Here is an 11,563-nt window from a genome sequence, read left to right on the forward strand (position 1 = left end):
CGCGCGAGGTATGTTGAGGAAGGCCCGTCTGCTCTGATTGACGCAGGTATCGCAGTGATTGATACCCATGCGGTTGAGTCCGACCTCTACGGCATTGCATCGAGAAGCGACACCCAACCCCTCAGCCCGTAATACTTGAATTGGTCGGGCTGATATACCGCCGTAAGCCTCTGCCGCGTCAAGTGCGTTGACTCTAGCTAGAGCTTCCCACCTGCTTCCATACGAGTAACCACGGCGGCCAACTCGAAAGTCTACTCTTAGCGCGACTGATGTGGATGGGCTGTATGTCCGAATGCCAATGAGCCCTAGTAGTGATAAGATAAATTAGTGGGATGAAGCCCAGTAGTCGTGGCTACACACAAGAGCCCTGTCTTGTGATTTGAATGCAGCCTCATGGCGTTCGTTAACTTCTTACGCTTCGCCCAATACGCAAGCATCAAGTAGCCATATTCCAGCAACCCCATCACCATAGCACGACGAATAAAACGATGTCATTATTTGGAGGACGCTGCACCGATATGTCATTTGGTGCGAAAGTATACATGCGGCAAGCCGATTGAACGGAAGTCACAGCAGCTCCGGGAGAACACCACCGACACTCCCTGGTTAGTCCCGAGAGGCTGAATAGGATATGTTGACGTACTTCATGCGCACAATCGAAAGCGACATGCCTACCCGTTCGCAAAAGGACAAGTTAGCAGTGACATCTCACGACAACAGATTGCAGATCGCAGACTCAAAGACACTGGTTAATGCGCATGCCCAGATATATAAGAACACAGGGCTTATCATTGAGTAAGAATCATGAATATATGGGGTGGTTGCCACTGGTATCTAGGAATATGAGTGGGTGCGAATGGCCGCACACTCGCAGCTGGTAAAGTGCTGGCACTTGTATGAATCAACACTGTCGGTGTTGGCACGATGCGGAGGTCGGGTAGCAGGTGGGCGGACTGCATTCAGGCAAGATGAGAGTAAGATCATCGGTTGATGGTCTGTCGAAAGCGTCACTGGCCGGCGAGATCGTGGACCTTCCACGGCGGACGACTTGCCGAAGGATACTCTGTGAACGTACTTCATGCTTAAAGCTTAGTTGGCGTAAGGACAATTAGCCAGGTAGATGGAGCTGAGAAAAAAGAAGAAAAAGGCGAAACATACTCTATCATCATAACTCGAGTCCATTGTCGTCCCCGGCCTCACCTCCTGGCCGAGATGGCACCATTGAACAACGCTGGGCGAGTAGAAGCCGCTCAAAGGGAATAGGGTGACCACTATAACGCGAGCTGCTCGGCAACATCGTATTAAGAGGATCTGGTGGCGGCTAATGCCGCAGCGCGTTCGGCCAAGTCTGAATGGGGGCTGTGAGCCAAGAGCAAACTGTACGAGCGGGAGAGCAGACGCCCAAGTTCAAGGCGCGTCAAACGCATCAAAAGTAACACGTGACAATTTCTCATGAAGCCTGCCGCCTGCCAAACTTGCGCGACACGTCCATTCACACCTGCGGCTCATCTCCCTGCAAGGCCCAGAGACGACATAAATGTGCGTGCAGCGCTAGTTCTGGCTCAATATGCGATTTCAATCTCCTGAAGTCCCGTTCCTGACCCATATACTCCCTTCAGATGCCAGGCCTAGCTGTGCTCTCCGAAGGATGGGGACCGTCATCGTCGGGCGAGGCATCTGCGCACTACGGTATACACTGTGATGGCTGCAGGACCAATCCCATCGTCGGTGTTCGTTACAAGTGCTCTACATGCGACGACTTCGACTACTGTTCGTCGTGCATGATCATGTTTCGAGGAGCACACAATCCGCACCACGTCTTCAAGTCCATAGAAGCACCTGGCAGTATGGACGGCTTTGGACGCAGTACATCATTGCGCTCCAGTGAAACCACGTGCGACGGGTGCAGCAGGCGCATCGTCGGTCCCTTCCACAAGTGTCTGGACTGTCCAAGCTTCAGCTATTGCGGACCCTGTGCCAACAGCTCACAAAAGCGAAAGTTGCACAATCCTCAGCATTCATTCTTCCCTGTTCAGTCTCGAATGGACATGTCAACGTTCCTCGGAGTCCAGGCAGCTCGGAGACGTGTCGAGCATTTTGGCGTGACGTGCGATGGCTGCAGGCAACGTATCCACGGCGTCCGTCATAAATGCCTCCACTGTACCGACTTCGACTTTTGCGACAAGTGTCTCTCTAATTCAGTGGTACGTGAGCAGCACGGCTTCCACCACCAGTTTTACCCCGTCGACTCACCCGGCGACCTCACCGGATACGACCGCGTGCGCTCGACCTTACCCCACACACCTGCCGCCAACGTGCATCGCGCATTCTGTGACGGCTGCGAAAACCGCATTGTTGGGACGAGACACAAATGTCTCGTGTGCAGAGACTTTGACTTCTGCGACGCTTGCGTCGCGAACCCCGCCCTGCGTACCCTCCACGACGTCACCCACGCGCTCTTCCCCATTGTCGCCGCTAGCGACACAGAAGCTTACGATTCCGCCCGCAGACGGTCTGGCGGGGATCCTGTTCACGCCTACGATGCACCTCCGCCCTATATTCCCCCTACCCCTGTCGAGAATCCGTAATCCCGAGCCCCGATATCTCAAAGCTGCCTTGTTCTCCTTCCACAGCCCTAACTTGTATTCACTAGCTGTTTGTATAAAACCGGACTTTCGATTTAAACTTTCGTTCCTAGCTTTTCGAGTGCATACCCGTTCAAACTGTATCTCAATCTCATCATGCTTCTAGCCCGACAGAACATCCATCGCGCAGCCTGTATCCTTGACATCTTGCCTGTGCTCCCAGTTGCCGGACCCAACAGCGACTGTCATCTCATGTGAGTGGTTTATCCTGTTCGCGAGAAGCGATTCTGACGAGATAGCAGTTCCCGCTCCCTGCCTCACTTCAACGCTCGTGCACATGGCAACCTGTGGGATTTCGCCGACCGTCGTTGCTGCGCGCGTTTACGTGCACATGTCCAATTCATAAAAGGAGGCGTTAGTGATTCGCTACCTTTCCATGCACAGCTACCTGCTCGAGAGATCCTTCAGATGCCCCTAAAGTCTTGTTGGTCACTGCGTATCATGATAGCGATGGGCGGAAAGAGTCTGGGCAGCAGCGCTGTGGCGGCTGTCCATCTCGCAGCATCTCTCGAGAAAATGCTTCGGCGCTTGCACAGGTAAATGATCCGTCAATCAACTCAACATGCTTGAGCTAATGTCGCTTCTGGCGCGTACGCAGCAGTTGACGTCCTCCACAAGGTGAGCCCTGTCCCCCAATATTCGCGGCGCACAGCATGTACTTCGTTGTCGGCTTTATATCACCCCGACAAAGGTGACGGAAGACAATGTTCATCAGTAACGCCGAGGGCGCGCGAGCATGGCATCTAGTGAGTATCTCCCGTCATAACATGTACGTACAGCAGAATCTTTATTCGACGTCAACACGCCAAGTTGAAATGTTTAAAGCCTTACTTTCACTATTGAGGGATACTTATGTTGACCGCCAGCCATACCCGTACCTCCTTACCGGCCAATAGAACAGCGACATGGCCAACGCTCCTGCAATGTATTAACTGTAAGTCTCTGCATTCTTTCTCAAACAACAACCTACTACAATCTCTGATCTTCGAAGGCTTGCCGGCGAATGGACAGCTGCCGCGATATCGGGCCCGCCCTCGAGCCAACCGGGCATAAGCGCCGCACTGACCTGCTTCGAATAGCTCTGGCGTTTTACGAGTACATTGTTACGTTCCCGCAGTCAAGGTTGTTTGGATAGATAAGTGAACTGTGTCCTCTACACTCCTGATATCTCCGCGCCAGGTTATGCTTTCCCTGGCAATGCTACCACTTGTTTCTGAAAACCTTGAGGTCAGGACCTCTCCTTCTGCTTAGGAACGGAGGTGTCTCACTGTCTGATTCTCGCAGGGGTACGATTTCAACCTGTAGTGGACATTTCGCTTACACCATTGGTTTCCAGCTGACGATATACCTTGCGTATAAACACCGCCCTCACCTGTCTGGCTTTCATGCAGACCGCAGGTATGCTCTCTTCGGCATCATGGCGAACTCCGCAGAGCTGATCCCATACTCGTAGCATTTTTGTCCCTCCGAATATTCGTCATTTTTGATAAAAACTGGCTTCCTGCCGCCGCCGTTCTCATCCTGAGCCCTGTCCCGGTGGCCACGAGTGCTGTACATCCTCCGTTCTGCCAGCCCGAAACACGTCGGGTTACCTGAGACAGGCCTCCAGGCCATACGCGTATGACGGTAGCATCATACCTTGCTCTAACATCCACTCCAGGACTCTCCCGTTGCCTTCATCTTCAAGTGCAAGCCGATCACCGTAGTCGAGTGCCTCACCAATATTGCCTATGATGCTTGAGAGCGGTCCCCGTTCTGTCCGAGGCATCCCGGTGTCTTGATGTGTGGCGGGGTCCTGCCGTGCGCCTTGCCGACCGGTGGGCTGACGGGTCCCCCGGGGGTTCGGCGTGGGCCGGCTGACGAGAATGAGTGGCTGCACACGCATAAAATGAGTCTGAGCACAGTGGGCAAAAATCGTACCAAAATCTAGGTGATGGCAGAGACAGGCGTGGAGCTCGAGCACTGCAGAACGACATTGACGCGACAAGCCTCGGAATGAAAATCAAACGACTTGCTGTATTGTAGGCCAGCAATTGTGCCATTTTCATGAACAACGTCAGTCTTTGCCACAGGTGAGTAAAATTTACGTAGAGACAAGGCCACAGGTGACGTACAAGAAATATACCGTCCCTGCGTGACTACCGTCTCAGCATGTGCCGCAGCAGAGCTCGAAGATACGCACCATTTTGTAGTAAGAGATGCAACACGTTGCGATGTTCCTGAACATGTAGAGCATCTTCTAGTCTGTAACATTCTTCCACTAGGTAAAAACAAGGAGAATAAGGTCCGCAAGCAAATATGAAATGTGAGTCAAGTAGAGAACCGTGACAAACTGGAGCGTTCACAAGACAACAGTAACTACGCAATCTTGAAGTGCGTACATCTACCGGCGGAGATTGGTCATTCATGATTATAGAGATAGCAAACGGGATACACGCACGTTTCGTTTGTATGTGCAGAATTGGATGAGAAGCGATGCACTGCGCGTCATAGTGCGTCTTTGGCGCTCCAAACTGTATGTCATGAAATATCAGCAAATTGTGTCGCTGACAGGCCGCTCCTCAAGCACGCAATATGATCGTGTAGGCGTATGATGAGGCGTACATGTAGCTCGCAAACCATCATTTCCGCTTTAGCTCGGCGCTGGCATTAGGAACTGGCTGAACCTGCTAGGTTCCATGAATCAGGCTTCTGGCATTTAAAATGACTGCAGCCACGCTGCATTCCATTATTTGAGCTTCGTGCTTGCTTGGTATTGTCCGGAAGTTACATGGACTGTAGCAATGGGTCGTCTCGCTGTTGTACGCCGAAATTTCGTAGACGCCCACGTGGCTGTGCCCGTAAAGGCACCCATCACATTCCGTGGCCAGGTTACACAGCTTCCAAACGTTACCTTCTACCAATTGTGGAAACAGAGATCCGGTGAGTGGCTTCCATCCCTGTTCCGGCGCCTCGTTGTGCTCTGCTCATGTGCTTGTCGAACAGACATCTGGAGCATGTTGTGTTGACCACAGGGGTCCTTGTGCTGAAGTGAACTTCTGAGAGAGGCTGTAGTTCCGTAGTGCCAGCCGCTACTTCCTGATCTTCCGTTCTGGGGCTGTGCACTAGCAACAGTCTGCTGCTGCGATCCCGACCCTCCGCGCCGCAAAACTAGTCGAGCTTCGGATGGCCGGTGGCGATTACTGCGATAGGCCGCTCGTAGTTTTTCCCGCGACATCATCAACAGCCGGAAGTCCAGGTCGCGGTGCTCATTGTCCGCTGGGATGCTGCCTCATCACAAGAAGTAAGTATGATGCTTCACATCAAAATCAGATATCTTACACATGATACAGGATTCCATACACCCGATCGGAATATCAAGAGAGTTTTTCCCACAAATCTGCTAGTATCCGAGCCACTTTGCTCTTAAGCCCGCATGCCGCATAACGGGCTGTAGTTTATCCGTCCCCTAGCTCTCGCAAAGGCTACCATAATGTCCGAGGGTTTGATGGAGAGTCTTCCTACCTTGCAGCCGTAAGTATCGCTTTTATTTGCGGTTTCTCGCCCGCGCGACGCTCATTCATATCATTAGCGAACTGACAGTGGAGCGGGAAATATACTTCGCGGTCTCAGGTCAGCGGCAAGATCGCTTAGTTTGTACGACCAATACTAATTCCCCCGCCTAACAAATGAAAATGTTAGCGCTAGTAATATACGAATATCTCATCACATTAGACCTGGAGATGCAGGCGGTCTGGCGACAGAGGTGGACCGCCAGTTCTGTGCTGCTTCTTTCAATCCGCTGGGTGATGATTTTCACCGCCATGGCTCAATGCGTCGCTCTGTTACCTTACGTAAGTGCGTCAGCTGGCGTAAGGTCGTCATGCTTATTGGTCGCAATTAGAGGTACCTGATAACGCTTGGTACCGCTCAACACCTAACTAACTCTCAATTTTGCAAGCTGCCAAGTCACCGAGATAGTCAGTGACATTCTCTTGTATGTCAGTTGGTTCCAGGTTGCTGGTAGGCACGACACTATCACACCAGAATCGTAGACTTATGCCTTATCCACCAGTCTTCTCTTCCCTGCGTGTCATTGGGATTACCGGCGGGAGGCGTGGACTTGCGGCAGTTGTTCTAGGATTGGGTCTCGTCCCCATCGGTATCAACATGGCAGGTATTGAGGCCTCTCAATGATTCACCGCTGATTTTACCTCTGCTTTTAGTTTGCAATTACCAAGACGCATTTTGTCTCCGGGTGCAACAATGTCTTAGGTTTCTCAGACGAGACGCTTCTAATGTGCGTCGAATCCGTACCATTAACCCCCGTAGCGACCCTAACACACCCTGCAGCTGTAGGCTTTGTCGTTCCCATCACAGTTCGGACGTGCTTACACGGCTTTATAGTTGGTCTTATTTGTCGGTTACCGTCGATCCTAGCCGATCTCCTGGTGGTCATTGTAACGTGGCGCAGTACCTTCCAGCATTGGAAGAAAATCTCTAGGCCTCTGTCCACTGCAACCATCTCGTCATGTTTACTGCGTGATGGTGAGCCGCGTGAGTGGTGACAGAGAGTAGACGACTAAGCAGCTCCGTTTACTCTAGGGACAATCTACTTTCTGTGAGTTCGCGCTGATAGCGTACCTTAATATCAAGTGGTCCCTTATCGTGTGCACCAGGGCCTTGTTACTTGTGAATGTCGCCGAGGTTCTGACACATCATCCTGTAAGTCAAGTCAACACCTTACAATCCGCCAAACTAAGCATCGATTAGACATTCAACCCTGTATCTGTGCTCCTCACGTCGATGGTAAGCTCGTCGCTACATCGGATAATGCCGTACTGACAGATATCAGCCCCCAGTTCTCGTAAATCGATTTATGTTGAATCTCCGCCAAGTGCACTTCAAGTCGAGCTTCCAGTCTTACTCCGCTGTAATCCCTTCATTTCACCCTAGGCATTCCGAGACCGACTACGGGACGTTTACAAGCATCATCGGTAACATCGGCGAGCCTCTTTTGCATGGGTATGACGAGGAAACAGAGGAGCGTACCTCACCGGCATTCATCATTGACCTTCGTCAGAATGCCTCGGCATAGCCGTAACACGCCTTGCTCACTACTCTGCTCCAACCCCCACACGCTATGCACAAATTTTTCTCGAAAGACTTGTATCCATAGATCTGTAGCCTGTAGCCTAACATTTTATCTTGTTGCGCCGGTTGTAGGAGGATGATGGCGACGCGCCGTATTGTAGATGGCCGATTATTAATACTAGCAAAACTTCAGTACCTACGTTGCTTGTCATTTTGGCTACTACCTAGTTCACATGCCGGTGTATAACAACTTCAAAGAGAAAGCAAGGATACTGGTGCTCTGCAAGCCAGCCCGGGTTTCCAGATCGTCTAACCCGGCGGATCACCCTGTGGCTTCCATCTTTGTCCCCGCGCCTCACTCTGCTCTGCTCGTGCGCCTTCGAACAGATATTTAGATTGTGGCATGCTCATTGCTCAATATGGTGCGCCCAATCCCTACACTAAAATAAACTTTGTATAGACGCTGTAAGGATTTGGGGGGATCCGGGCCGCTGCCCCACAGTCTTTTCTTCTATGTGGCAACGCCCCGCTCCTGCCGTTCCTAACCTACCATCTCGCGAAAACATCCTAGCCTTATATGATCAGCGGCGACTGCTGTGATGGACTAAGCATAGCTTTTCCTCCGAGGTCAGGCAACGTCAGGAAAAGCCGGAAGTCCAGGTCAGCGGCTGATACTTCCGAGAAGCACGGTATCCACTGTTCTTGGAGATACTGCCTCACTACGAGAAGTTAGTATGCCGCTTCGTATTAGTATCAGACAGCATCTGCATGATACGGAATATTATCTGCACAGGCGGTGCGTCGAGGTATGTTCTCCTATCAACAAAGCCGGTATCCAGGCCCCTTTTGTATTTAGAGGTTCATGCTGCACCGAAAGCCATCAGGTCCCTTCCCCCGCCACTTCTCCTGAGAAGGACAGCTACCATGTCTGACAACTCAACAGAGAATATATCTACCTTGCAATTGTTAGTTTCGTTCAGTCTGCATCCTCATTGAACTTCACACTTATCGGATTCTTCAGCGAGAACGCAGTGGCAGACAGAATGGGATACGCTGTTTCAGGTGAGTCTTAGGTTTTCTTGGCATGCACAAGCTTTCCTAATCATCCTCAAATTCATAAATGTTCAGCCCTAACAATTTATGAGTACCTCATTACATTGGACCTGGAGGTGCAAGTGGTATGGCGGCGGAAGTGGACCGCCAGCTCCGTACTACTCCTCTCGACTCGTTGGTTCATGGTTCTCAGCGCAATATTATCGAACATCTCACCTTCGTCTTACACAGTGAGTAAATTAATCGATACAATGTCGCCTTATTTATTTTCTGCGACAGAGGTATCTAACTTGTCCAATGTTGCCCAACACTCGTGGCTAATCTCGACCCCTACAAGCTGCGAAGTCCTTGGCATCATATTTGACGTCCTTACATTTGCCGGCTACTTTCAAGTTGCTGGTAAGCTCTACATCATATTGCAAGAATTCAGGCTAAATGTTTAGACATCAGTCTTCTCCGCCCTGCGCATCTATGCGATTACTGGCGGAAATCGTATGCTGGCAGCGGTGGTCCTAGGACTGGGCCTTACACCCATTGGAACTAATGCGGTAGGTATCAAGATATAAGTTGTGAAAGCTCATCGCTGATTATAATCTCGGTACTTAGTTTATCTTGTCCAAGACGCACGTATCACCGGGCTGTAATACAACTCTGGACATATCAAACAAGGCATCCTTAATGTATGTAGCGTGTTTTCTATTTGACTATTTTGTGGCAACCTGAGCGTACATTGCAGTGGTGGGACATACTAGTAGCATCCTCAGTATTCTCTGAATGCACTCATGCTATTCTGTAGTCTCTCTCATTACTCGAATCTCGCAAATCATCGCCGACCTGCTGGTAGTCACTGTAACGTGGCGGCAAACCTTCGGATATTGGAAAGATATCCCTATATCTCAACGTCCACCAACAGTTTCCTCATGTCTGCTCCGTGATGGTGAGTCTTGTGGGAAATGGCACGGTACTAACGGTTGACTGAAATCGCTTACCCTAGGAACCGTCTATTTTTTGTAAGTTTCCATCGGCAGCTTCAGTTAATGTGATGCCTAATTATATCGTGCAAACCAGTGCGCTATTACTTATGAATATCGCTCAGATATTGACACGCCGTCCTGTGAGCCAAAGTCCTCATATCCTGGGCCTTCATTATCAGGCTGACCCGCTTGTAGACATTCGGTCCTGTGGCCCCGCTCATAGCGGCAATGGTATGAGCGTTGTAACTCGCCGGTAACACGGTCACAGTACTGACAGACTTCAGCCCCCAATCCTGGTTAGCCGGTTCATGTTGAACCTGCGCCAAGTGCGCTCCGAGCCGAGTACCCAGTCTTGCTCCGCCGTAATTCCCGCATTTGAACCTACGCTTTCGAGCGCCGACTATGGGGCGCTCACAAGTATTATCGGTAATATCGGAGAGCCCCTGGTACACGGGTGTGACGAAGAAACTAAAGAGCATTGAATACCGATCCTCGTTATCGGTCCTCCTCAGGCAGCCCCGGCGTAGCCAAGGCAACGCCCTGTCCACCACCGCACTCCAGCTTCTGCACGTTATGCCTAAGTTATTTGGGAGACTCGTATCCACAGATATATAGCTTGCAGTCTTGTAGTTTACCTTGCCGTGCCAGTTGCAGGAAGATGATAATGATGTGCCGTATAGTAGATGACTGGTCATGAATACCAGCTAGCCATCAATACCCACATATTTATCTTGAACATGCCACTAAAGACCAAGCCAGGTATCCAGATTATCCCATCTTGTGCGCCTATAGCTGCCTCTTCCTCATGACACAGGCGCTGTGGAACCCCGAACGGTGCTCCTAGTCCAAGACCGAGAGCCACGACAGGCTAGTTCTCGAACAGGCCCGAGTCGAGAACCCACTCTGCCCATATCTGGGCCGAGCTGCGGCACGCGTCGGCGCAGCGCTCGCGGGCGGTGTACGTGCTGCAGGCCGCGTTGGCGGACGTCGTCTACTGGTGCATGCAGGGAATGCGGCGGGCGACGGGGCGGTGTCGACGAGGAGCATCCAGGCCATCTGCAGCTTCTCGCGCGTGGTGACGAGGCGGACCATGTCGGTGTGGCTGAGCTTGTCGCGGTTGAGGAGCCGGCTGCCGTCGAGCAGCGTGCCATCGGGCAACGCGCCGCCGCCGATACCGCGTTACGCGAAGCCCTCGGAGCGGAGGAGCTCGTAAAGCGCGAGCTCGCGCACGGCCGGCAGGCTGTACATGTGCGAGAGGACAACCGTCTCGGCCGCGTGGCCGGGGCGTGTGCACCGGCGAAAGCTTACCTACGCCAGCTACATCCTTGAGCATGGCCTCCAGTTTTGACCCGCTACAATTCCCTCTTTAAACCTAGGCTCTCCGAGTCTGACGTCGACCATGGGGCATGCACAGGCATCATTAGTAACATTGGCGAGCCTTTTGTGCATGGCTATGACGGGGGAACCGGAGAGCATAATCCATTAACTTTGACAGTTAGCCTTCCTCAGGCCTAGGACGCCTTGACATAGCCGTAGACACGCCTCGCTCACCACCCCCATCAGGGAAAACCTCCGGGGCTAATTAGATATAACTTCGCCTAGTTACACGTAGTTAGTTGATTGGGACACCTTAGGTTACCTAGATCAGTCCCCCAGTTACCTAGTCAACTTATCGTACTCAATAACACTTAGAGCATGCTTAGGTGGTCATTAAACTACCATTAGAAGCACTAGTTCGTAGATACAATACACTGAATACAATGCGAGCATGCATACATACTGTATTATGAACGTCCGGAGTGTGACGATGACCGCAAC

At 51.5% G+C, this 11,563-nt stretch overlaps 4 protein-coding genes across 4 annotated transcripts; all 4 read left to right on the forward strand.

Annotated features, from left to right (window-relative positions):
* Positions 1-1,478: 1,478 nt before the first annotated feature.
* Positions 1,479-2,781, forward strand: PHACADRAFT_262870 (uncharacterized protein). Its single transcript, XM_007400065.1, has one exon. The coding sequence runs from the start codon at positions 1,620-1,622 to the stop codon at positions 2,586-2,588; it is 969 nt and encodes a 322-aa protein (XP_007400127.1). The 5' UTR covers positions 1,479-1,619; the 3' UTR covers positions 2,589-2,781.
* Positions 2,782-6,117: 3,336 nt separating this feature from the next.
* On the forward strand, positions 6,118-7,935 carry PHACADRAFT_212866 (uncharacterized protein; the record flags this gene model as incomplete). The annotated part of the gene is made up of 8 exons (XM_007400066.1): positions 6,118-6,158; positions 6,217-6,257; positions 6,333-6,482; positions 7,032-7,172; positions 7,230-7,245; positions 7,304-7,349; positions 7,398-7,433; positions 7,480-7,935. 8 exons carry the CDS (start codon positions 6,118-6,120, stop codon positions 7,720-7,722), a joined length of 714 nt encoding a protein of 237 aa, XP_007400128.1. The 3' UTR covers positions 7,723-7,935.
* Positions 7,936-8,251: 316 nt separating this feature from the next.
* PHACADRAFT_262872 (uncharacterized protein) lies at positions 8,252-8,498 on the forward strand. The gene has a single exon (XM_007400067.1). The coding sequence runs from the start codon at positions 8,296-8,298 to the stop codon at positions 8,449-8,451; it is 156 nt and encodes a 51-aa protein (XP_007400129.1). The 5' UTR covers positions 8,252-8,295; the 3' UTR covers positions 8,452-8,498.
* Positions 8,499-8,898: 400 nt separating this feature from the next.
* Positions 8,899-11,074, forward strand: PHACADRAFT_199791 (uncharacterized protein; the record flags this gene model as incomplete). Its single annotated transcript, XM_007400068.1, has 10 exons — positions 8,899-9,001; positions 9,051-9,170; positions 9,222-9,319; positions 9,378-9,411; positions 9,568-9,708; positions 9,766-9,781; positions 9,840-9,885; positions 9,941-9,976; positions 10,030-10,199; positions 10,753-11,074. 10 exons carry the CDS (start codon positions 8,899-8,901, stop codon positions 11,072-11,074), a joined length of 1,086 nt encoding a protein of 361 aa, XP_007400130.1.
* Positions 11,075-11,563: the final 489 nt, after the last annotated feature.

Source organism: Phanerochaete carnosa (assembly GCF_000300595.1).
Source record: "Phanerochaete carnosa HHB-10118-sp unplaced genomic scaffold PHACAscaffold_10, whole genome shotgun sequence".
Lineage (NCBI taxonomy): Eukaryota > Fungi > Basidiomycota > Agaricomycetes > Polyporales > Phanerochaetaceae > Phanerochaete > Phanerochaete carnosa.